The sequence below is a fragment of the Nematostella vectensis genome, chromosome 2 (genome assembly GCF_932526225.1).
Source record: "Nematostella vectensis chromosome 2, jaNemVect1.1, whole genome shotgun sequence".
In the NCBI taxonomy this organism is placed as follows: Eukaryota; Metazoa; Cnidaria; class Anthozoa; order Actiniaria; family Edwardsiidae; genus Nematostella; species Nematostella vectensis.
The window spans coordinates 5,636,844-5,664,581 of record NC_064035.1 but is presented as its reverse complement, the minus strand read 5'-3'; the positions used below and the strand labels follow the sequence as shown (position 1 = coordinate 5,664,581).

Here is a 27,738-nt window from a genome sequence, read left to right as displayed (position 1 = left end):
ACATAAAAGTTCAATGTTGACAGACTTTATTTACAAATCAATAATATAAGTGCAGGCAGTATGCAAGCAAACGCCTTGGAAACACTTGCATTGACTGCCTAGAAAATAGAGCATACAAAATTCTACGCACTTAGATATACAACCGAAACAAGTCTCAGCTATACCCACAGCTAAATGGAAGGAGTATATTCAGGTTCTACTGAAACTACGAGTAAGACAATGATTTCGCCCTCAGCAATACAGTTTATAACCAATCTTCCCCCTCCCCCTCCGCAGGCATTATTTTTCATCAGAGATGGCAAAGGGGAAAACTGGGTTCTCGAATATGCCGAGGTTTGTCAAGCAGATATCGCCGGTGACATCTACCCGCCCTTGAAACCGTCATCGCGCAGTAAAGTCATCTAAGCTACATGACCAAGAATCACATCAATTAATTTGTTAAGTAAACGGGAGCCGTTTTAGCTGCTACAAATAATAATTTGCCCGATAACTTCCTTGGATGGGGTAGTGCATAGGAAACATTAAAAACACGATAATCTTCCGATCCCGCAAGCGTTCTATCTTGTACCCGTACCGTCCCGCGGGCTTTCTATCTCACACCCGTACCGACCCGCGGGATTTTTTTATGCGATTCTATATCATTATAGTTTCTTTTGCAGACCTCATTCTAGGATAAAGCAAATTATTAAAGAGAAAATGCAAATCACACATAGTTCAATTATTAGGATCAATTTAGAAATACTGTTGCGAACGTATATAAAACCAGTAAAATATCGTGATACACTTTTGCACCAATTGCAGCTCTAGGATCACACAACCTGGTCTTGCAATCCGCAACTTGCTATGAAGCTTGCACAATCTGGTCTTGCGATAGCAACTTGCTATTAAGCTTGCACAATCTGGTCTTGCAATAGGCAACTTGCTATGAAGCTCACACAACCTGGTCTTGCAATAGGCAACTTGCTATGAAGCTCGCACAACCTGGTCTTGCAATAGGCAACATTCTATGAAACCGCAAATTAAAAGCTCACTTCGTCAGACAGGGTTCCTTCTTTATATATTTTCTGTCAGAATTAAATCTATTCTTAAATCGCATAATATCGCAAAATTTCAAAAAGCCCAGTGCGTGTGCGCTGCTACGCGCAAACTACAATTCCGAATTGATATAAGGCGAATGTTGATTGGACGAGCAGCGGCACGTGACAATCTCACTATCTGTCTGCATTGCTGATTGGACGAGCTGCAGCACGTTGTCCCCAGCGGTGGCTTTTAAATATCTTCCAGTGTCCAAGTCTTATCGTAAACTAGAGTCTCCCAAATTGGGGCCCCGAAATTCTAATATATATCTTTTTAATTCAATGTAACTACCGCTGAGACTGCCGCTTTAATTCATATTTACTATCAAGGCTTAAAAATATAAAACAACTGTTACTACAGCGGCTCGTAATTATATATCGACTTTAAATCTACATCTGTGTGTCCGCGCTAGGGAGGCGAAGTGGATAGTGTGTTTTGTGCTACCGTGGTCACCGTGGAATTTTGTAAAAAAAAGTCGTCTGTTGCGTCGTGACTATAGAACGCACTGTGCGCCTCGCTGGTGATGATATACTAATGATTATTTCTTCAAAGTGAATGGGTACATGGTTGTGAATGCGAATTAAGACAGCACTAGCGCTTAACCTCCATGGGCGTGGCTCCATGCTGCTCTTTGGTTATAAGCAAACCGGCTTGCCTGTCCCTCAATCTAATCTTGCGCAGGCCACATTTAACTCCTTAACATAAAGGACTGATAGCCCTTTAAGCACTTCGTGTATAGTAGAAACAGTTCAGGGAAGCCATATTAAAGCAACCCAGAGAGCTCTCTCTCCCCGGTCTGCAGGCTTCCTCAAGACCGCAAATTCAGTGAAAAGCCATAATTCCGTGTTCAACTGTCCTTTATCCGTACCGCTGTAGGTTTACCTCAATGCCGATCGGTGTCATATGAACAATGAATGATTTCTTTATCTTATGGCTCAAAGTGGCTATGGTGCGTTATAAAAAGCACAAGCGGCCACACACAGCCGAAAGGTCTTGTATCTAAGGCTTCTGTAGATTTGATTATGCTGGCCGTCAATCCAGGCCATCTAGGGTTTTCATAAAAATGCCCCGTTAAAAGTCGAGAGGGCGATTACAGGTAGACACTCGGCCGTTCCCCTCCTTCGATTACATTGTACTGCGGAGTCGAGTTGGATGGTTGCACGTTCGGCGGTCTACTACCAGGTTGGTTGGGCGGGTGAGTCGCCCGCCAATAACTTTCCAGAAATTCACCTAAATGTTCACAAGCATCGTCCAATTGTGTTTCCTCAAGAACAAGGTCGTACATATCCTGAAAAAGAGCATTACAACATTATTGTCATCATCAACATTATTATCATCATCAACATTATTATCATCATCAACATTATTATCATCATCAACATTATTATCATCATCAACATTATTATCATCATCAACATTGCCATCAAAATCATCATCATCAAAATCATCAGCATCATCAAAATCATCATCATCATCAAAATCATCATCATCATCAAAATCATCATCAAAATCATCATCATCATCATCAAAATCATCATCATCAAAATCATCATCATCATCAAAATCATCATCAAAATCATCATCATCATCATCATCATCATCATCATCAAAATCATCATCATCATCATCATCATCATCATCATCATCATCATCATCATCATCATCATCATCATCATCAAAGTCATCGTCAAAATCATCATCATCGTCGTCATCCTTCTCCCTCTCATTATCATCTTCGTCATCGTCATCACCATCACCGTTCTCGTCCTAGTCATCGTCGTCATCATCAGCCTCATCAACAACAACTAAATACCGTCAGCTGCAATAAAAAACAGCAGTAGCGACAGTAGCAGCCACCACAGCAGCAGTAACAAATTCTGTTCCAACATCATCATCATCATCATCATCATCATCATCATCATCATCATCATCATCATCATCATCATCATCATCATCATCATCATCATCATCATCATCATCATCATCATCATCATCATCATCATCATCATCATCATCATCATGAACAACAGCAACAATATCAACAATGGCAAAAACAACAAGAGAAAAAAAGTCTAGATAATTTACCTCGCTACATTGCGCTAGTTTCTCGGCGGCAACAAGCTGTATGCTCAGGTTTCTTGACTGGGATTTGCCTCGAGTCTTTATTAGCCGCTGAAGTACCTGCAAACAATCCACAGCAAGTGTCATAAGCCATAGTTTGCATATAATTAAGTGGAGCATTATAATGCAAGATAGAGCACATGTCATCATGAGCCATCGTAAGACACCGTAGACTATTTTGACCAGCCCCCCTCTGCGACATTTAACTTATTTGACCACCCCCCCCCCCCCCTCTTGGCGTACCTTGGGCGCGGCGATTTTGATGTAGACAATCATAGGAGCAAGTGACGTTTTCGCCAGTTGCGTTGGGTGGTTTACTGTTTCGCAGTCCAGCACGACAAGGTTCAAACCACGTGCGAGCTCAAAGATGCGTTCAATCTCCTGCTGTACCTCGGCTGTTACGCAATAAAACAATTAGACGTGCAATATGTAGTATTGAGCTTAGTCTTGTTTGGGTAGCCTGTGTGTTCAGAACACTGTGTACATTGGGGACTTGCTATGGCCCACCATCTTGATATAAAATCTCGTTTATTTACTCAGGTTTACTGATAAGCTGAGTTTAGTTTACGTTGATATAATGTTCACTCGGCGTGCTACACTAAAGCTTATACAACAACTTCTATGGAAATCTGTAGAACGAGCCATTTGACGTTACTAGTAACCAGTCCAGTGACGCTGGACACTTGCGGTGTTAGACATGCGCATTTTAGGGGAATATTTTCCGCTAGCCACGTCTCGTTAGCCCTGCGTGGCTTAGGATAATCAACCTTTTTAAACAATCTCATCGATTTATAAGACTTCACGGCCTTAAACTACTAGTGATGAAAACGGATATGAAATACGCTCAGTAAAAAAAGATATTTTTATCTATGGAATTAGAGACTGATCAATTAATTTTAAGCCTGGGTCTATAGAACATTTCTATTCTTGGAAAGTTGTTTTGATATCATTTTAGACGAAAAAACAACAGATACGAGGCCTCTAGTGCAATGTCATTAAGAAAGCGCAAATTGTTTTCTGTTCTGAACTATTTGTATTAGTAGAGCATGGTAATAAATAAACAGCGCTTAAGTTGTCATTACCCAAATTACGTCACAAAGAGAAGAATTCTAGAATATTCTATTCCTTCTAAACAAACCACTCGTTGCTAGGAAATGGACTTTGGTGTCCAAGCATCTAAGATCGATAAAGGGAATGTTGATTAAAAAGGCACACCGGGGTGCGTCAGATCCTAGAAAAAGAAACCATGCACGCACTGTTACCAGGACAATTTGCCGTGTCCATGAATAACGCAGCTCTGAGTCATAGAATAGTGCAGCTCTGTGTCACACAACTCTGAATAACGCAGCTTTGAGTCACACAACTCTGAATAACGCAGCTCTAAATCACACAACTCTGAATAACGCAGCTCTGAGTCACACAACTCTGAATAACGCGCATGCGTTTCGACCCATTTTGTTTCAATTCCATCAACAAGGGGCGGCTACAAAGCGTGTCGACCCTGGCCCTAGGGACAACTTGGGCTCGATTTTTAACATGCTAACCCGAGCCGGAGTTCTTGTGAACGGGCCCTCAGTCACACGACTCTAAATAACGCAACTCTCAGTCACACAATTCCAGAGTCCAGCACCACGCTTTTGATGACTCCGGAAGGGAAAAAGGGGGGACGGAAAGAAGTTTAAAAAGTTAAAAATTAAATATGAAGAAAAAACAAAACAAACTAAAAACAAGAAGAAAGCATGCAAACAACAACAACAAAAAAACCTTTAGTTAACCTTGTTAACGTGAACAGAAGGATAATTTATTTTCTAAGCCAGATCAAAGCTGATTCTTACCTAAGCCAGTGTTCTTGTTTTTGGTTCGCTCCATAATTGTCTGCTTTCCGGGGTTCGACATGTTCGTCCGTTTAGCCAGGCTAATATCCGACGTGACACGGGCTATCAAAACCCTGCCCAGCAATATTAGAGCGTATTGGTTGAATTAATATACGACATGGAATAAACCCTGCTCAACAATATTAGAGCGTTTTAGTTGAATTTTTATACGACATGGAATAAACCCTGACCAACAGAATGAGAACATAAGTTGTATGACATGGCATTAGGTGAGAGTGCTCAAGGGACGAGAAATTCCTGCGGTTGTACGTGTGCATCCAGTATTTCACTTTAGATATAACTAATAATACAAGTAATACCCGATGGGCACAAAAAAGGTCCACTTACCTTCCCGAAAATCGATGCTTCATAAAGTCCAATAAAGCTTTTTGCATCATATCGGTGACCTATAGCAAACAATTTGCGTATAAGAGGATCAGTACAAAAGTAATACGAGAAAATAAGAGAAAACAATGGGTGGGTAACATTCAGGAATAGGCTAAGTAGCCGTAAAAGAGCGTCAGTTACCTCGTATCCTTTGAGCGAAGGGCCGACAAGTACGATTGGACGCATAGAAGGGACGACGTCATAAGGCGGGAGCTGCTCTTGCTGTCAATCAAATAAATGTCAATCAAATACAGTCACCACATGTATCTCCTTGACCGACGCAGGCGAGTGAAAAGTTTGTAAATAGTAGTAACTAGAAAGTGTCAATGATGCAACTTTTTTTGTTATTGTTTACATCTAGAAGAGACCATAAAAAAAGCCAATCAAGTTTAAAGTATTGTACTTTGCTAAAGGTATTTAATTAAAAGTATTATAGTCACTAAAGGTATTTGATTAAAAGTCAGTAACACGTAGTCTAGCCGATAAAAACGTATATTTTCGTTTCCTCTGTATTGTACGAGAGCGTAAAATGCGTGATCGGCCTCTAAGGTATGGTGGGTCACCTCCAAGGTTGACCAAACTCAAGGATAACACCGATTAAGTATAGTGACCTTGAATTTCGGTATCTCCAAAGAACTAAGCCCCTCTCCGATTAGAGGCTAGTCAGTCACACCTGTGTTATTGTTTTAATTCCATATTGAAAGACAAATTATGTTAAGAAATTTCGAAATAACCATCTAAAACAAACTTTGACAATCAATATACAAAAGTCAGTCAAAAATTTCAAAATAACTTCCCCAAATCAGGCGATGGAGATGCAATCTCTCACTTGGTATTATTGTTACGAAGACAAAATGGCGGCTAACAGAGCCCCTGCATGATACCTTTTTGAATAAGCCTTTCTTGGGCTTCCCCTGTGTGCCGGTGGCCGTGCCAGGCTGGGACGAGACGGTGGTTCCTGACGCTGAGCGAGGTAGGGTCTTGTTGGTCGGACTTGTTGGACTCTGCTGGTCGTCATCGTATTCAACTCCGTTCTCAGCATCTACTGCGAGGCAGTAATCTCAGTCAAAATCGAGGAACAATACGGGACGTCTTAAGGTATCGAGACTGGCAAGGCATTGGCACTATATTTCGCGTGCACTTAGTTTCGCGAGAAAAAAAAACGGTTGGCATGTATTTTGCGAGGCTTAAATTTTACGATTTGGTGGAAAAGTTATCTTCTAGGAGAATAAGATTTCGCAAACATTTCAAAAGCACAACTTTTCTTCGGGAATGTTATTAAATAACAAAAAAAAGAGTTTTGCTTCCTAAAAAAACCCAACAATTTCGAATTAAGAGCTGTGTTTTGTGGTCAGACATAAAATGTCTAGTGGCTGCCTAAGGCGCCTTCTATGCATTCAACTCAACAACGGAGTGTCTTTAGGTTTCAAGATACAAGGATTGTCAAAATACGAGGATTACATGCTCAATCATCAGGAATTAAAGAGGCTTACATGCCAGTAGACACTTTGAGGAAAGACAACAGGTCAGGAGAATAAGAACGAAGGAGGACAATAAAAAAAAAAGGATTTAAGAACGAAAAGTCAGTAACAGGGGCAGGGAACAGGATTGGGTGAAGATTCGAGGGGAGACGTCATGGTACTGCGCATGTCTGGAGGCAGTGTTTATTGCAGGCTTTTAAATGTCTATAAACAGTTGAACTTTAAAATGTCAATGCCTTTTTAAATAAATATGCAATATTATATTGAAAACCATGAACCGTTGTGAAAATTATTGACAGTTTCTCATTTCATTTGAATTTAAGTCTCCCACATGTACCAAAGTCTCATAAGTTAATATAAGAATTTGACTGAAATTCATTGTGTCCGGGCCGGAGAGCTATTGCAAAGAGGAACGATTTTAAAGTTCATAAGCTCAGGGAACTGGATTAATTCTGATTTTTTTGGATCAACAGGACAGGAAACTAGAATGTTGTTAAATTCAAAGGCAAGGAATTACTGCCAGGATGAAAAATTAGGAATGATTTTAGATTCAAAGGTCAGAAAACAGAAATGATTTAGGGCACACAATATCAGAAAACAGTAACCATTTTTATGTTTCAAACAAAACAAATGAACCATACAAGGAACAGTTTGCAGGATCTCAAGTTACCTGAAGTGGACGAGTGTCGAGAAGGCGAGGTATTTGTGGGAGACTGCGCTTGGTTTACCATATCAAACTGAAAAACGTCCCGTCTGAGGAATCAAATGGGAAACCGCATGTCAGGAAAGTGTCTCAAACCTACTATTTAGTACGAAACAACCCAGATAAAAGCCTAAAACAAATAGGCTTTTAAAATTAAAAAATAAAATAAATATATAGCAGCATAGTGCATACATACTTGCTGATTTGAAAATTAAATAAATATTCAATGACAAATAAAAAGAATGCAAAACGATGAATGTTTCCGAATATTCTCATGCTTTGGAATATAGACACTGTTTTAGTGCATTTTATTTAGATAGTGAAATGACAGGACAATAAAAGCTCTATTAAGCTCTCCCCCACCCCTCCCCTCCACAACTCTTTTAAACCCCACTCTCCAATAAGCCACTCCCCCCTCTTAAGAAAAAAAGAATTAAATAAACCCCCCTTCTCTCAGCATTAAGACCCTTTCCTGAGAAGCACTTATAAATGAAAACAACTTTTCTAAACATACAAGTGATTCTCGCTTGGCTTAAAAAATGGACATAAACTTTGTTATTGTAGAAACAGGTGTGATATGCACTATTTTTTTTAGCCGAGAGTCCGTTGTAGGGGTTGAAATATGATAAAGATTTTGAAATAAGTTTCCCTTTCTCTATAAAGCCCCCTCCTTTTCGGGACACTGAAAAGAAATACCCCCCCCCCCCCCCCAGAGCTTCTTAGAGCTTTTACAGTAATCATTGAGTAAGTACGCAGCTGCTTTGTCTTCTATTATCTTCATTCTACAAAGGAGTTCTTTTGTCTCTATTCTTCTCGTTCTTTGTGTCGAGGTGCGGATATTGTTCATTTGCCCAATCAAATTGCAGCTTGTAAGAGCTGCGTACTGACCCTAATCATTCAGTTCACTAACAAAAATCACAAAACAAAAATCACAATAAAAATATATGTACATGCAAGCACACACACAAGATAACACATAATTATTCTAAGCAGCAAAAATAGCTTGGCCATGCTTAAAGCACTGAGGGAATTGCATCCCTCTTGTTAGGTGATGCAACTCAGGCGCAACTCGGGCACAACTCAGATGCCACTCAGGTGCAACCTGGGCAAGACTAAACCTATCCTACAAGGATGCAGTCTTCTGCCTAGAGTAGAGATACTTGATGCCTGTTTACTGTACATACTAGCTTTTACAACCAAACTACTTGGCTACTGATGCTTATGCTACAATAGCTAACAATGAGTAGGCATTCAAGATATAACAAAGAACAGTAATGACTGGTAATGAGCTGAACAGTGAGCTGCCATAAAAATTATTAACGCAAGGCTTCTTTGTGATAAAAACAGGTCGATTAAATAAAAAATAAACAGAACTTGATAGGAGATTTCATTTCCCTGAATAGCATGAGAAGAATGAAAACCTGATAAAGCTGAAGGTGTACGATAGGGGACTAGAGGTTAGAGACAGACACACGTTTGGGTAAAAGTATAGACACAAAACTGGATGGATGGAAAGACAGAAGACTCATAGGCAGATAGACGCACGACTTGATCGTTGGAATGACAGACAACTTATGGACCGACAGACACACATTTAGACAGACAGAAGATACAAGACTAGATGGGTAGGACAGATGGTTTTACAAACAGACTGCCATATCTCAAAAATAGATGGGAGGACAGTCATACACAAAAACAAACATACAAACGGTGGAACATATTTTTAAATTTAAAATTTAAGTTGTCTTCTGCTTCTTATTGTTATTTTAGGGACTTGAATGTATATTGTCATCAAAGCATGCAAAGCTTTTGCAAGAAAAAGCATGCACTGTCAACACCCCATGCAACAATGAAGAGAAAAAAATAAGACAATATTAGAAAATGGCAAGCGCCGACAGACTGACCGTAAAGGATGCAAAGACAGAAGCAGGGTAAACAGTCTTGTCATTTCAGCTAGGACCTAACAAAGCGAATCAATCAGACTCTAGAACCAGCTTATTACGACGGTCAAGATGTTTAGCAAGAAATTCAGATGCGTTTGTCAAGAGTCTGGTTTAAGATTGACACAGATATTTTATAGAGCATATAGTATTTGCCACATTATTACTTCACTGGATACAGTACGTAGTCTTATCAGCTTGTTAGCGGAAGATTACCAGTGCAAAGTGGGAGTATTATAGATAAAAACTGATGTTACTAACAATTAAGGGCATTTTGAAAACCAAGTCTTGATGAAAATGTTGTTCAGAACGGCAGCTCCATAAAAGGAGAGTTCTCTAGAATAGCCTCGAGGAGTCTGTTATAAAAGATGATAGTTTTAAAGTGTTTATAGAGGGCAAGAGGTTGGCTAACTGAAAAGTCAAGCCTGAACCAAGATGCCTAATGTTATCATTTCATTAGAGGATTTAACCATACCAGCTTAAGCATGTATACTGAAGCACACTTTTTAAAGGTGCACCCAACAAACCCCACAGTGTGATGGTTAGTATTTACAGCACCAACAGATACCATACGCTAGCTATGAATTACAAGGGCACTCACTTGGAATTCCGCATTCCACGTCCACTTGCGGTGCCCCCAATTTGCTGTAAAGACTTCAGCTTGCTTGGCCTACATGTAACAAAAACAGTGTTTATCAGAGTCAGTGGAGATCGGGTGGGGATAGCTGGGAAGCAATACATACGTTGGAATAAAACCAATGTCACAGCCTTCTTTTACAACTCTTCCTATCCACCAGTCGTCGTTGAATTTCTGGAAAAAAAGGCAGTTTGTTTGGAGTTGTGCTTGTGCAAAATACAAACCCTTGTGAAATCAATTGTTCCACTGTAAATCTCATGTGGAAAGGCATGGAGACCATAGACAGACCATGGAAAATAGGTCACTACAAGTATTCCTGATTTGCAGAGTTATCCACTTACCTCTTTTACATGAAGGAAGTCTTTGGCCTCAAACGAAACTGCAGCACCATGGACAGGTGAGTCATCATCTTCACTGCCATCATAGCGCAGATTGGTTCGAACAGCAAAAGCTACTGGCTTGGACTGCAACCAAACAACCACATCAAGTGAACAAAAAGTTTTAGTTACATGCAACCAAACAACCTATGTAACCTGCTTCAAAAACTAGCTTTTAGATACGAACCTCCGCACACCTCAACTACTATCAAGTTTAAGACTTGTTGGTATACACCTGAATCAACTTATGCTGCACTTAGGAATCCATGTGTTATGGCAAGCAGTGGTTATACATCCTATTTAAAATAAGGTTACCCTCAAGAATCCATGTGTCTGACATTTTGTGAATGTTTACCTACAAGGATGGTACAACCCCAAAAACTTTTGTTTGTTTGTTTGTTAGTATCTATGTTGCAACACCAATGAGTGTATAAGATGACAAAGTGTGTGATCTATGCAAAGGCAAATATGGTACAGCATGCACACCAAAGAAGCATATTACACATAACACCTACATAACACATTTAAGAATCTACAGACTGAAAATGGACATTAAAATCACCTTAAAAAAAAACAGGTAGAACTGTAAAAAACTTGTCTAAGGCACCACAAGTTGCTACCACAAGCTTGTGAGTTGGATTTTGGGTGTAGTTGCTTCCCAATAAGAACCATAATATATTCTACTGTATATACAGTAGTCAATAGAAGCTAAAATTTCCTCCAAAAATTTTGATGGCGTCCATAGCCCCCCGCCTACAAACTTATAGTAACCGAGACAATTTTTCTTTTCTTACTCACCCGGGCAGCTTGGAGTGCATCCCAAGCTCGTCTCTCAAGCTCTCGTCGTGACGTCTCCCTATCCTCTTCGATGCTACTAGTGTCTGATGCTCGGTATGCAGGGTCAGAATCCTATAGAGATTACAAATGTAATGAGAAGTCTATGATAGGTAGCAGTCTATGATAATGTTTTGTCATAAAATCTGTCATTTGCTTGGTAATTTTTTATCAAAAGCTTAGGGGTCTGTACCCCTGAGGTATAGAGAGATGCAGGTCATTACATTAATCAATAATTAAGTCTCTGACTTGAAATGACAGAAATAAACCATCAACAGCTGTTTACTCAAACTCTAGGGAAGGGAAGCACTATATTAGCAGCACTACTCTTAGATTCTCAGAAATCAGAAAAATATATCTGGCATGATGACCATTTATTATTGAAATAATTATCATAAACAAACAAAATCCCAAAAAAGATGACAAAGCTCAAGGAAACAGAATGGGGCCTGGGAAAACAAAACAAAAGTTAACAATTCAAGTTTGCAGCCAGGAACATCAAGTTATCTGTGTGTTGCAGTAGGCTGGGTTCTGCTTTATGTCTATTTTCTTATTAAAACTACATCAGGGATAGGCCTTGAAAATATCATATTCATATTTTTTTTCCTGCAGCACAATAAATAGACATATTGTGTGACAAATTCAAATAATAATCATTGAAAAACTGCACTTATAAAATGAAACAAGAATAGATATCCAAGCGATTGTGTATCATTTTCTATCAAGACAAATAATATTAATAAAATGGGGACAAACACAGGAACAAAATAAAAAAACATGAAATATTTCAGAAATATAGGATCAGCTGCAAAATATATTAACTGATAGCAAAAAAATAAAAAAATAAATTCAACATTTTGCATCACACATAAATGAAAAAATGAAAATACATGAAGCACTTATTTCTTAGGTTAACTGAAGTTCAAGAACTGCAATCATGATCACAGGATTAAAAAGAACTAAAAACAAAATTCAAGGCTATCACATAGTGGAGTGAAAGACAACCTTGAACAAAACACTCATTATACAGTATGGTTAAGAATGTCTGAGAGAATAAAAGCCACCTAGAAAAAATTATTGCACAAGACTTGTCTACATATGTTAAAGGAAAAATATGTGCTAAATAAAAATTTAGCTATGATATGGTAAATCGTGTAACCTGAATCATAAAATAAGGCACTGAATATAGATTTACTAATTGGGTAATTTGCAGAAATCCTGCTCTTACCAGTAATCTATATTTATCTGAAGCAGTCATTTGAAGAGTGACGTTTTGTAGGCTATACTAAACATTCCCTCATGAACAGTGTTTGTATTGCCAGAGAAAAAATGGGTCATAAAGGTTCTAAAAACTGAGAGATTCTAGATGCTATTGGTGGGGATGGGAGAACTATGGAAGAACTGGGACAGATACATCTAATTAATAGTTTAACAGTAAATCATGTGAAACTTTTAAGATTTTAATGAGGATACCCAGACTCAATGCCAGTACATTTAAATTTTTTCTATCTAAAAATTATTGTTCCAATTCATAATACATATGTATATACTTAAACAGACATCAACACAAAAATCACTTATTCAAAAATTCATATTCATGCACATTTGTAATTATATGAAAGCAAGAAAACAAGATACAGAGAAAAAATCACATACAATATTCATTTAGATCTTAAATTAGAAGAGAAGTAATTCCAAATAATGAAGCAATTATAAGCCTTAATAAAAGGAAAAGCTGTATTTGAAATCATTTTTTAAGCTTTATAGTATGTTTGCCCAAAAACTCGACTAATTCAGCAAAATAAAAGCATAAATCATATCTAAAACATAATGTTAGCCTGATGATAACTGCTAGAAATGAGGGCACACTTTCACTGCAATAAAAGCGCCTGAAAAAAAATAGTCATTTGTTTATCTGACAGCCATCATATCATGTTTAAGGAGATAAGACTGTGTGATAGCCCAAAGTTTTGCATCACAGTACAAATCTACGAATAACTTATTTTATTTAGTTACAGATTTAGTTACACTAAATCAGTAAAAAAAGCACTTGAATTTACCAAACCAGCCCTCTTGTAATTTTCAACAGCAAACACAAGATCAAGATTGAACTATCAGCTAATGTAAATAGACTACTTTTAGTGACTCAGCTTTTCTGCATTAAGATAAACGTTTCTCCTTATTTTTAGAAAAAAAACAGTAAGGAAATTTCAAGAGTTTAGAAACCAGATACTGGTTGACAAAAAGCATGATTGTTGGTGGTTATCACAATTAGCTAAATTTTGACTTACCCTGTTATATAGATGCATTTTGTTGATCTCTTATTTCTTTGAAATAATATCACTTTAGATATGTAGAGCAAGGCAAAATGTATCTTTCCAAAGGTTAAGAAGAACTAAATAACTGGCTATTAGCAAAAAAATCCATGGGTATTACAATTACTCTGAAGCTACTAGAATCTTCTTATGCATTAATTGAACACTATTATGCAAATTGGATAAAGATTCCTTTTACAAGGTCTGGCTTGATGCAACCACAGAGAGACCAAAACGAGTGATATTCGAATAAGTTATAATGGGAGTCCACCATGTATGTATCAATAATTTTTCATCCATCAAATAGCATTCGAACTACACACATAAAAGATCACAAAACCTTAAGCAAAAACCACTTATCAACAGAACAAAACAGCCACAATTGTATTGGCAAATCAAAGCAAATAAAAACAAGACAAACACATGCCTGTTCCTGGCTATATAGGTACAGCAAGAAAACTCATTTAAACACAGGAATTTGGATACAATGAGAACCGTGCATCTTGTTTGGGTGGCCAAGGAAATCAAAATATTTTTCTTATTTGAATTCTTGGCCTGATTTAACTAAGCTATAGAAATTCTATCAGCACAAAAATTTGATGCATAAAAACCTTATTAAGATGCAGAAATCTAGAAGGTTATGAAAAATTGATTAAAATGGGTTTCTGAGAGCAGACTCAAATTTGCAATGATCATAGTTCATAGAGTATAAGAGGAAAACAGATGCTATTATTAATAACAAACATACAACAAAAAAGCTAGGGATAGCAAGTTAATACCAGAATTCAAAATTATTATTATGGAAGATACATATTACTAATTTAGTGAAGGAGATCTCGAAACGCTTTACAAATAAATTGTGGCACCAAGGTACTGGCTTAATAAACCTTTAGAATGAAATAATAATAATAATATCAAAGGTTGATATTTTGAGAATTGAAATAAGTGTTTCTTAGACTGGCAAATAAATTCAAAGTGTGCAGAAATGTGAATTTAATTAGGCAACAAAAGATAAGAGTGTATATGAACATATATATAGCAAACAGATAAGACTTTAAAAACATAAAGCAAGCACATCATTAATTAGTAAACACCAAGAATTCTGTAAATAAATACATAAAATGGCTACTTAAAAAGAGTCTGTTTATGGTGGTATTTTGGATGTTTGTGGCAAAAGACACTTATTAAGCTGGCACGATTGAACTGAAACACTCTCAAAGCAGCAATCAATGAGCTGCAGTTGAATCAATAAAGGAAACCGAATCAAGGTGTTAGAAATAATTCTACACAGTACTCACAAGCAGATGGTCATCCAAGTAGCTATCCCACTGGTCCCAAATGTCGTTATAACCATACGTATAATTCTCATCCATCCTAAGCTTATTCAAGACCAGTAAAGTGGAATTTTCACATTTTTGAACTCGAGCAAAGTTCTCAGAGAGGTTCACCATGGTCCACCAATGGGCTTAATCCCACAACCAACTCATGGTCACACTTGAGTATTGATTGGGAGGAGCTTGCGACACCTTGACTATGATGTCATGTTTGACATATTCCCCTGCTCCCAAATATGGACATAAGACCTGTTATACATTTGCTTTCCAAATTAACCTTAATTAAAAACTCTTAGGTTTGTCAAATAATGGACCGTAAGAGAAAACTTTGCTGCCAATAGAAACTATCATACTGTGAATTTAAATTGAGAGTTACCACAAAAGATCATTATAGGATTTTGTTATCTCTTCTTAGTGAATATTGTTTTCTTTAATAAAAAAATTATTCTACTTGGTTCAATGTCTATTTGTGATGTTTATTTGTTGGATTCTAATTGCTTGTTTTAAATATCTGCTATCAAACCAATATAACTGTGATGGACAAACAGTTATTGTACAAGTTTTGAGTACAGTGCTGGTTTTTCACTAAATGATAACAGATGTTGGGATCAAAAGAAGACTTATCTTAACCAAAACAAATATTCTGGGGTGAAGTGTTATAGTTTTAAAGTCAGCCATTATGAAAAAATAAACTAATATTATCAGACAGGGATATGCAAGTGAATCTCTGATGACAAGAAAAATAAAACTCTTGGACTTTAAAGAGAAAAAAGGATTTCCAAATGGGTAGTCTCTCTTAGTTCAGTCTAGCTATGACATGGGTTGAGTCTAGCTATGACATTCTGTATAGGAATATAAAGCTTTACCATGATTTTGAAGGGACAAATAATGGAAATATCCTGTTACAGTAATAGCTACAAATAGAAGTCAAGGAAAGGGCTATTACAGCCCGACCAAGAAAACCAGGAACACCTAAAATATGAGTGGAATGTTTATTGTCTTCTGACGAATCAGATGCGAGACTTGTTTCTAGTTGAATGTTTAAATATCTTGCGAGTGATTGGTCGGAACAAACATTCCATACATATTTCCGGTGTTCACAGTTTTCTTGGTCAGGCTGTAATCCAATACTTGTACAATAATGCTGCTATCATGCCTAAAAAACTTTAAATTGCTTTGCTTTAGTGTACATATTTTGTGGTATTTTTTCCAATATATTTTATCCCATTCTTCTGGTTCTGCAACTTTTAGTAATAAACCAACAGGAGGGAACCCTGGGGAATTGTTGTGAAACCATGGGACTAAAACGCTATTATGAAACAGGAAAAAACTATAAAAAAAAAAGATAGAAGAGGCAAGCATATTGTTGCAATGAGCTTACTATATTTTTTCAAATAAATTTTTCCGCACCTAGAAAACTGCATCACAGGTACATTGTGTACTATTTACCTGACAAATTTTAGCTAAATACTAAGCAAATGAATTGACTCTTAACAGTTAGAAAATCTAATATGCTGAGTTTTTTGTAAAACAAAAAGTACTCTACATACCCATAAAAGTCAGGACAATACGAGTACTCATGTGCCTAATAAGCAAGGTGTCTGCCTTAAATAAAGCATACATACATGGCTTTATTATGCATTGAAAAGTTTCTACTTTCTTATGCCAATGTAATGGGAAAGCAAATAGGAAGGTAGGTATATTGTAGCAGTTCTCAAAGCAGTAAATATTTCACTTCTGTAATCCAATTGTGGCTTACACCAACTACAAGGAACCAACCAGTGCCCAGAGCCTGACACGTAATCTATATTTCATGCCAACCAGATCTAATAGGCAAGTATTCAAAGACCCTTGTCATTTCAATTGCTACCCAGGAGCAAAGATTTATAGTACACAGGTGAGTTAAATTGTTTGGAAATTGTATAAACCAAAAAGGAAAAAAAAAACTCACAGGATGCATAGCACAAGTGGAAAATGCATGGCAAGATTTCTCTCTAGGGAATGGTGTGTTAAATAATGATTAAGGCAAGTGATGCGAAAGATAATCACAACTGAACATGTAAAACTTGGTATAACATGGAAATATGGTAAGATTCTGTACAACCATTTTTCCTTATTATCATAGTTCTTTAAAGAATCCATTGTAATTCAATGATATTACACAAGATATTTTCCAAAAGACAATGTACATTAAACAGAATTTTAAACAGTATCCATTGATACAAACAAAATAAAAATTCTGCTATCAAAACTTTCTTTTATAAAAAAATATCTGAATGAAATAATTTTTATCTCTTATCAGGCTCTCGGCAGGCCAAAAATCATCATTTGCTAGAGAAAGCCAAAGACCATTATTACATGGCATCAAATTTTCATGGAATAAATGTGGTCTAACAATAACGGAAATGCCTTCTTTCAACTTGAAATGCTATTTTAAAAAGTACTTTAATTTAAGCATTTCAACAATCACTATGGACTCAAATCCCCAAAGCATATAATAAGATCTTGTGTGTGGGCTAGACATGTAGTATACTATGTTACACTGTTACTTTAATCAACCGTCCTTTCCAAAATTTCATGAAATTATGTATAATCATATTCAAAGCAGTGAAGCAGTAAATTCAAAACTCCCCCCCCCCCCCATCCCCTAAAATACTTAAAGAACTTCATTAAAAATTACTTCGTTGTTGCCTAGTGTTTAAGCTCACTGAAAAAAATAAGATGAAAATATCAAGGACAAAAAGTATTAAATAATCAATGTTTATCACAGAAATGGTGAAAATAATGTCTGCACTTAGGTTTTGTTGGAAAATATTGCAATAAAAACCTCTACACTGTTAAAACTACTATTACTAATACCCCTACACTATAAAAAGAGGAAGAGGATCTTACCCTGGCAGTAGTTGCATTGGGATTCGAGATGTTTAATTAAAATCGGAAAAATGCCAACGAAATCGTGGGGGTTGGACACTGTCTGTCTAGTGAAATCGTCCATAAGCGTTACTTGAGCTACACCCACTCAAGGCATGCAGAAATCATCAAAATGAAGTATGTAAACAGTTGTAGCAATAAAGAAATCGTGTATTACAGCCATGTATTTTTGTCTTTCACATGGGAAACTATAAGTATACTTTAGCCAAATCAACAATACTTAGTGTCAGATGGATTCTAGCTATAGTTTTGTTCTTTCTTGAAACATTAAAAAATAAATAAAAGTATATGATGCAAGTAAACCGAGATAATTTCATGTATTGAGAACTTGCTGCAATAATTAATAGACTGCATATCTATAGTAGTATGGTATGTTAAGCCCAAACTTACAACATTAATGCTTCTCTGTTAAACATAGGAAGTTAACTGGTTTTAAGTGGTCAACTGTTAGTGAAGTTATAGTCTGTAGTTTGTAAGCAAGGTAAGGATTCCAGTAAAATGCTAACAGAGAGATGCGGTCCTAAGAGTCTGTGTTAGCAGCATATATGCCCTCTATATTATCCAATACCATCATAGCAATATAGAAATATAACGAAATACTGCTTTGCTTACCATGTTGATATAACTGGATGAATGTCCAAATTTTTGTAACTACACTGTTAGATTTAGGAATCAGCAAAATATCCAAGAACTTGCAAGAAGTACAACAAGTGCAGCTAAGGATTGCTTACGAGGACCAAGGGTCAATACCAGTAGCTTAAAAATTGTTAAAATCTGACAAATTGAAAAAGAGGTAATTTGCTTTGGACAAGCCTATGTAGCATCTACTAGTTTTTAGGCAGCAAGCCAAAGGCACATAATTACCTATGCAAAACAATCTATGTTATGTGATACAGAAATAGCGATCGCATCACACATAACTGGAAGAGTATGGATACAACAAGTCTAGTGATGCACCTAATGGCTAAAGGGTACAATATTGGTTATCTTCTTTAAGAATATAAAGAATTGCATGCACTACAAGCATGTTGGCAAAAGGCAGGACACTTTTGTCTGATTAATAATTAATGAAACTCAAACAACATTAAAACAAACCTTGAAGAGTTCCTACACTAGTTGAAAAAAAAGTGATAAATACAAGCTGATAGTTGAGACAAATGTTCCTGAGCCATATGCATACTCGAGGAAAAGGGATAATGAAAATGCTTATCACATAGATTTTAACCTGGAAAAAAATATGCATTAATATACAGCAAAATATTTAACAGAATAAAATCTGAATTTATGCCATAAAAAGTCTACAAGCCGCCTGGGTGAATAAAAATTGCTGAGAGGGTAGGATATTATTGCTAGAGTTTGCCACCAGTAACCACCAGTTAGCCACCTGTTGGTGTGATAGTATATATACTTTGAGCATAGTCAATACAGAAATTGTTACATACAACATGGAGAAGGGGGATTTCAGTGATCTTGCCATATGGGAAAAAATAAGTAGACGAGCGATAGCTATTTTTTATGGAAATGAAATCAGGTTGTCTAGCATTATAGCCCTACAAACAAACCAAATGCCATGTTGTATGAAAGTGAGACATAGAAAAAAGCATATAGACACAGACAATTGCATAAATAACCTATTTTATATAAATAACCTATGTTAAAGCAAGAAGGGGAAAAGTATGAAGGAAATATAAAGAGATAATAATGTAAAGAGATAATAGTATCAAATGGTTATTCATATGATAATATTGGAAAAAAATGCTAGTACATGTTGATAAAGATAATGTCACATCCTAAATTTTATTTTTTTTTTATGTTTTTAGGTATCCCAGGATCTAGATAATAATAATAATAATAATAATAATAATAATAATAATTTATTTTTAAAAAAGCATAAGCACTCCTTTTGTCACCGTTGTGGAATGAGAAATGTATCTTATTAATCAGCATGATGTGCATAAGCTTGACCTTAAAGTCACTTTTATTTTCAAGTCAAAATTTGGTAAAAACTATATGAATAAATACATTTCTTTTCTACATCTGAAAAACACAAGCCAAGAAAAAAGGTAAAGCCCATTTTTGGTAATATTAAAAGGCTGATAATCACACATTGATTTATCTTTTTACATTCAGAAGGGTCTTTTTTAACAGATGAAAAAAGACATATATTGAGGTTAGTTAATCTTACAAGTGTTTAGAAAATTATCACTTTTGATCCACCATATTATTTCCTAGCAATAACACAGCAAAAGAGTATATACAACGAATATAGCAAGCTTTTTTTTAGCAAACCTTTGTTTGCACAATTTCAAATAATATATTTATGGAACAGAATGTCTCCCATAATCGCTGAAAATTTTTTTTAAACCATCACAAAAGAGAGCTACACAATACATGGTGTCTGTCTTTGCAAAATACACAATAAAATAAACGTAAAATCACCAATGTATTCTTAACATAAAAACAGAGTGCTCTGATATCACTATGCAAAGTAAAACTGACTGCAGCCAAGGTTAAAGCCTTGTTTCTAGAGTCCCATTGATTTATAGCACCAAGTGAGCTGTTATTCATTGACTACTACTCACTTACCCCAGGCCCTCTGCTTTTACCATCTTTGTTTAAGTGAGAAACCTTTTTCAATGCCTTTAGCATTTTTCCTCCAATCAATTTAAAGGCAAAGTTACTGAGGAAGACCCATTTAATTCATCAGCAGTGTAGTGTTTTTTTTCTATCATGTGGTGTTCAAATTCAGACATGTGACTTGTTATGGAATGCCAGGCATGTAAACCTTTTGTTTCTCCATACACACTACTGCTGCAGTTTTGGGCTGAAAAGGGGGATAAAATACCTTCTAGACTTAACCTTAGTGAGCTAACTGCCTTCATCACAGGTTTGAGATTTGCCTCAAGGACTTTCTAAACACCAAATCATGGTAACTTCTCACAGATGTTTGACAGAGGCTGAAACAGGTTAACAGAATAACCTGCTAGGTATGGTCACCTCACATAAGGGCTGCTCAGCAGACTAGGAGTTGAACACATTTGCATGTTAACGAAAAATAGCGAGAAGACTGAAACTGGCTATAGATGTTATAATATCTTAAGGTATATATTTGTTTAAATGTTATTCACTTCAAGCCCTGCTTAAAAAAATTAATGTGTTTATTTACAACCCAGTATTACCTAAAACATTATCTGTGATAAAAAGTTGAAAAATGTTGATAAATACAAATCCTAGTCAAGCAAAGTGCTATTGATTTGCTTTAACAATAAAACTTTTGCTTTACCTAGACATTACTGAAGCTTAGATGTACAGTAGGGCTTTATTAACATAATAACCAAAAACAGATGGCTGTTTCTGTATAGCCAAACATTAAGGAACATTATTACCAAAGGTAAACAATAATCAAAATTAATATCTGATGATAGTTTAATCAAATGACTGTTCATTCTCAAATGATAGTCTGATCTAAAAAAAAAATACGTGTGAATGATATAAAAACAAAATTGTAATTCACAGCAGAATTCATATTCATTAGAAAATTTATTAATGAAATAAAAATAAGCTTTATGTAATGAATGTTCAAACATGGTTGTAACTTCAGCATTGTTTTTATGTTTTCTCTATGCGTTTTTAAGCAAACTAATTACACTAGCGAAAAACATCTTACATCTCCACTTTAATTTGTTTAAGTGTGTTATCAAAATAAACCATTGTAAAAGTTAAAAATATACAGAAGATAGATGGATAGCAAGTCTAGCTTTCTTAGACAATCACCATCTGGCTTTGACCTTTTAACATTTATCAATACATTTCAGCTATAAATAGTCATTTGTATCAAACACTGCAGTTACAACAGTAACTACATATAAGCGGCTAATCAAATACAGTGATTTTGCAGCTGTACCAGTATATTGCCAACATGTTATATGGCTCTAGATTGTTATCTTAGTTGTTAAAACAGTGCCAGTAGTGCTGACGAAAACCTTCTTGGGATGTACCAAAAGTAGTTTGCCAATTTCCTCTGTCTTGCGGTCAATCAAGCGAAGTAGTTCCAGCTATGCTGGCTGGCATTAGCACTGTTTTAGCTGGGCTAACCTAATCGAATATAAACTATATAATAATAGTGGCTGTATTGATACTGTACATATTAGGCCAGTTTAGTCCATTATGATTCAATGGATTGTTGACATATATTTATATTTAATGGATTGAAGACATATTTTGCCTGGTTGACTAGGGAACAAATTCTTTTTTAGTGTCAGCATCTATCATACATGAGTAAGGTTGTATAATTTATTGCTATTCCCAGAAAACATATATTTTTATTTGCACTGTATCCAAGCAGATCCTAGCTAACAGTCAACAAATTACAAAAAAGAATAAAAAAAATGAGTTGAAATGACAAATGAGTGTGTGGCCATGGAAGAAACGATGGTCAACAGAAACTTGGCAATAGAGCACATGGTTTATCTTTGACAATACAACTGACAAATTGCATAGCTGACAATATTAAAAATTTGGCTATAGAACTAAAAATAATGTCAATTGCCATCCATGCAAAAAGGCTAGGTATCCATAAATGACATAGTTACATATATGGTCCAAATTGTTTAAGATGTGTTTTAAAGGGTGATCAGATGAATAAAGGATCCACACAACTGTTGAGGTAAAATTTTGACAGTAATGATTTATACTGTTATGAGTAATTTATGTTAATTACAAACTAATAAGGTTAGCAAAAGGAGCTTGACTCCCAGGTTGGTAACGCTATTAAAATAGTTTTTAATACTCTAGATACTGTGCCTTATTGAGCAATTGCATAACCCACAGTTGTATAGTATAACAAGAAAGTTGACCTTTGTGTCAAGTGACTTCCATTTAGCACCTTCTAGTAAGTGAACAAGTTACTTTACTTGACACACATGGCGGTTAAGAAGAAACAGTTTTATGTAAAAAAAAAATACATTCATAAATCACTGCACTAGACAGTAAGAAATCTGAACCAACCTATACAAAAAATCCATAGCCAGAGAAGCAGTAGGGAATTTTGGTGTTTTTAATGCTTTGCAGTTTGGCATACTATGGTGTGGATTTTATGCAAACCACTAAACCTTTAATCTGTATTATTCAAAATATACAAAAATACTTACGGTGGTTACCAAAAATAAAGGATTATAATAATTTCAGTACAGATAATGACGATCTATGGGATATATGCTCTTTTATTTTTGAAAAAAAAAAAATACATTAGAGATGTAGGTGACATATCATAAAGCATTGGATTATACATTTTGTTAATTCTGCCCGAAGTTCAAGATTTGAATAAACCATATTAAAATTCAGAAGAATTATTAAAGCAGTTCTATATAGAACGTTTCTCAAAAGTGAAAAGTGAGAGAAATCTTTGGAAATGTTTTTATTCCATTGTTAGGCTTATTGGCGTCGTGGATGACTTGAATCAAAGAAGAGCTATTTAGCCAAGGTAAAATCGCTTAAAATAGGAACCGTGATGCATGAAAAATAGCAAAATGGCAATGCGACATGTATGGTAATTCGTTGTTTTGCGGCTATTCGACTTCTTGGAGTCAGAAAATCCAAGTGTTGTATTCGGAAGACTAGATAGAAAGAAGACAGAGAAACCATCTAATCATTCCCTATAGTTTTCCCTATAGTTTAGAGGTAATAGTTCTAGATGAAGCGAAAAGTTTTATACCGAATACAACCAGCAAAAGCTCTCACCCAAACATAAACACTGTGTCTCCCAGAGAAAATATGACCGACATTCAGTAGACAAAAAAAAAAACAGTCGAAGCCGAAACGAGTTTGTAAGCAAAAGTTACAGCACAACCAGGCAAAAACCTCGTTATAATAATTCCCACAATTAATCAAAAAGGTTCAAATCACACAAAACTTTAACTATCTGGTTCTTGCGGGCCTAACACTCACTAAAAAGCTCTTGTATTAATATGCAAGAAAGCGAACGAAGGACTTTCAGTCGACATAGAGACACTTCACTGCACATTTGTAAACTCCTTCCTTCGCGCTAACTATAGTACAACCAATGTTTTACGGTAAACCTCAGGACAAAGCACCTCTATAGCTTTTCAAACATACCCTGTTGAAGTCATCCGCGCCGATGAACCGGCTTGCTTCTCGGCCGTCATTGTAATGTCTCTGGAGGAACGACAAAAAAACTAGCGTTTAGCGGTGACTCGCCTACAAACCACTCCAGTAAGTATCCAACAAGAACCGCTCGCCCTCAACAATCGCAACAAACAATCTCCCCATAAACAATAAATTCCAGTATTTCTTCATCATCATAGACGGACCTGAATATCCGAATGAAACGAGGATGCAGTGGAAACCTGTTCGAGTGAGTCCAGTTCGATGTCTTGCTCGCTCAGGCCTGGCTCTGGCTCCATTGCCGATCCGGCGGAAAATTGTCATGCCATTGAAAAGATTCGTACCACCGTTAGTGAATAAGAAACCGAAGATCTCACCAGTATAGATAGTTATAAATATATATATATATATATATAAATCTATATTATATATATATATATGAATGTAAAATGCTAAGAGATCGCCTCCACACAGACACTATCCAGCAGATGGTTCGGTTTTGCATAAAACATGTGACGCACAGTCAAGCAACAAGCCTTTTGATTGGTTTCGCGCACAAATGGACTGGGTCCGAGCACTGCACCAATAATCCGATGGAATAACCATTTATAATTCGAAGTTTGGGATACTTTGATTTTTGTCCTATTTGTTAGTTTGCTCGCCGGACAACTTCGGGAAAGAGAATGATTTAGAGATGTGCGTGTGTGAAAATTAGGTGCGATTGCTTGTTTAATTTCCATGCGTGTGGTCGGTTCGTGTAATCGGTGGCGGGGGAGTAGGGGAAGGGTTGAGGTAAAAAAGTGCCTCTTACGCTATTACATTTGACTTTTAGAGTGTGCGGGAATTGCCTTAGAAAAGGCTAAAACATGATGTTGTCAGAATGAGGAAACCGAGCCTCAGTCGTTGTAACATTACCTCGGTCATAGTGACTTTGCCTCGTGATATTTCCTTGGTCATAATTATGTTGCCTTGGTCGGAATGATATTGCCTTGGTCATAGTAATAGTTCCTTGGTCATAATTTTATTGCCTTAATCATAGTGATATTGCCTCGATCATAGTAATATTGCCTCGGTCATTAGTGATATTGCTCCTGTCATATCGATATTGCATCGGTTATTAGTGATATTGCCTCGGTCATTAGTGATATGCTTCGGTCATATGGATATATTTCCTCTGTCATATTGATATTACCTCGGTCATAGTGATATTACCTCGGTCATAGTGATATTGCCTCGGTCATAGCGATATAACCTCGGTCATAGTGATATCACCTCGATCATAGTGATATCACCTCGGTCATAGTGATATAACCTCGGTCATAGTGATATCACCTCGGTCATAGTGATATAACCTCGGTCATAGTGATATCACCTCGATCATAGTGATATCACCTCGGTCATAGTGATATCACCTCGGTCATAGTGATATAACCTCGGTCATAGTGATATAACCTCGGTCATAGTGATATAACCTTGGTCATAGTGATATCACCTCGGTCATAGTGATATCGCCTTGGTCATAGTGATATCACCTCGGTCATAGTGATATCGCCTTGGTCATAGTGATATCACCTCGGTCATAGTGATATAACCTTGGTCATAGTGATATCACCTCGGTCATAGTGATATCACCTCGGTCATAGTGATATCGCCTTGGTCATAGTGATATCACCTCGGTCATAGTGATATAACCTTGGTCATAGTGATATTACCTCGGTCATAGTGATATTGCCTCGGTCATAGTGATATTGCCTTGGTCATAGTGATATTGCCTCGGTAATAGTGATATCACCTCGGTCATAGTGATATCGCCTTGGTCATAGTGATATTACCTCGGTCATAGTGATATCACCTCGGTCATAGTGATATAACCTTGGTCATAGTGATATCACCTCGGTCATAGTGATATTACCTCGGTCATAGTGATATAACCTTGGTCATAGTGATATCACCTCGGTCATAGTGATATCACCTTGGTCATAGTGATATTACCTCGGTCATAGTGATATTACTTCGGTCATAGTGATATAACCTTGGTCATAGTGATATCACCTCGGTCATAGTGATATCACCTTGGTCATAGTGATATTGCCTCGGTCATAGTGATATTACCTTGGTCATAGTGATATTGCCTCGGTAATAGTGATATTGCCTCGGTCATAGTAATATCACCTCGGTTATGGTGATATCACCTCGGTCATAGTGATATCACCTCGGTCATAGTGATATTGCCTTGGTCATAGTGATATTACCTCGGTCATAGTGATATCACCTCGGTTATGGTGATATCACCTCGGTCATAGTGATATCACCTCGGTCATAGTGATATTACCTCGGTCATAGTGATATAACCTTGGTCATAGTGATATCACCTCGGTCATAGTGATATCACCTTGGTCATAGTGATATTACCTCGGTCATAGTGATATTGCCTAGGTCATTGTGATATTACCTCGATCATAGTGATATTGCCTCGGTCATAGTGATATTGCCTTGCTCATATTGATATCACCTCGGTCATAGTGATATCACCTCGGTCATAGTGATATTGCCTCGGTCATAGTGATATTACCTTGGTCATAGTGATATTGCCTCGGTAATAGTGATATTGCCTCGGTCATAGTGATATCACCTCGGTTATGGTGATATCACCTCGGTCATAGTGATATCACCTCGGTCATAGTGATATTGCCTTGGTCATAGTGATATTACCTCGGTCATAGTGATATCACCTCGGTTATGGTGATATCACCTCGGTCATAGTGATATCACCTCGGTCATAGTGATATTGCCTTGGTCATAGTGATATTGCCTCGGTAATAGTGATATCACCTCGGTCATAGTGATATCACCTCGGTCATAGTAATATCACCTCGGTTATGGTGATATCACCTCGGTCATAGTGATATCACCTCGGTCATAGTGATATTGCCTTGGTCATAGTGATATCACCTCGGTTATGGTGATATCACCTCGGTCATAGTGATATTACCTCGGTCATAGTGATATTGCCTTGGTCATAGTGATATTACCTCGGTCATAGTGATATAACCTCGGTCATAGCGATATAACCTCGGTCATAGTGATATTACCTCGGTCATAGTGATATAACCTCGGTCATAGTGATATCACCTCGGTCATAGTGATATCGCCTTGGTCATAGTGATATCACCTCGGTCATAGTGATATCGCCTTGGTCATAGTGATATCACCTCGGTCATAGTGATATCACCTCGGTCATAGCGATATAACCTCGGTCATAGCGATATAACCTCGGTCATAGTGATATTACCTCGGTCATAGCAATATAACCTCGGTCATAGTGATATTACCTCGGTCATAGTGATATTACCTCGGTCATAGTGATATCACCTCGGTCATAGTGATATAACCTCGGTCATAGTGATATCACCTCGGTCATAGTGATATAACCTCGGTCATAGTGATATCACCTCGGTCATAGTGATATAACCTCGGTCATAGTGATATTGCCTCGGTAATAGTGATATTACCTCGGTCATAGCGATATTACCTCGGTCATAGTGATATCACCTCGGTAATAGTGATATTACCTCGGTCATAGCGATATAACCTCGGTCATAGT

At 36.7% G+C, this 27,738-nt stretch overlaps 1 protein-coding gene across 6 annotated transcripts; it reads right to left on the bottom strand.

Annotated features, from left to right (window-relative positions):
- Positions 1-9: 9 nt before the first annotated feature.
- LOC5505230 (voltage-dependent L-type calcium channel subunit beta-2) lies at positions 10-24,631 on the bottom strand. Of its 6 annotated transcripts, none has more exons than XM_048723638.1 (14): positions 24,341-24,631; positions 24,126-24,185; positions 11,396-11,506; positions 10,562-10,684; positions 10,327-10,394; positions 10,185-10,253; positions 7,611-7,693; positions 6,344-6,501; positions 5,601-5,681; positions 5,421-5,479; positions 5,034-5,146; positions 3,442-3,593; positions 3,163-3,258; positions 10-2,365 (listed from the first exon to the last, which is right to left on the bottom strand). In XM_048723638.1, exons 1-14 carry the CDS (start codon positions 24,431-24,433, stop codon positions 2,168-2,170), a joined length of 1,464 nt encoding a protein of 487 aa, XP_048579595.1. In that variant the 5' UTR covers positions 24,434-24,631; the 3' UTR covers positions 10-2,167. The 6 variants fall into 6 exon arrangements, with proteins under 6 accessions (XP_048579595.1, XP_048579593.1, XP_048579596.1 ...); XM_048723636.1 differs by having other exon boundaries at positions 6,344-6,504; positions 24,341-24,629; XM_048723639.1 differs by lacking the exons at positions 24,126-24,185; positions 24,341-24,631 and adding an exon at positions 20,598-20,734 and having other exon boundaries at positions 6,344-6,504.
- Positions 24,632-27,738: the final 3,107 nt, after the last annotated feature.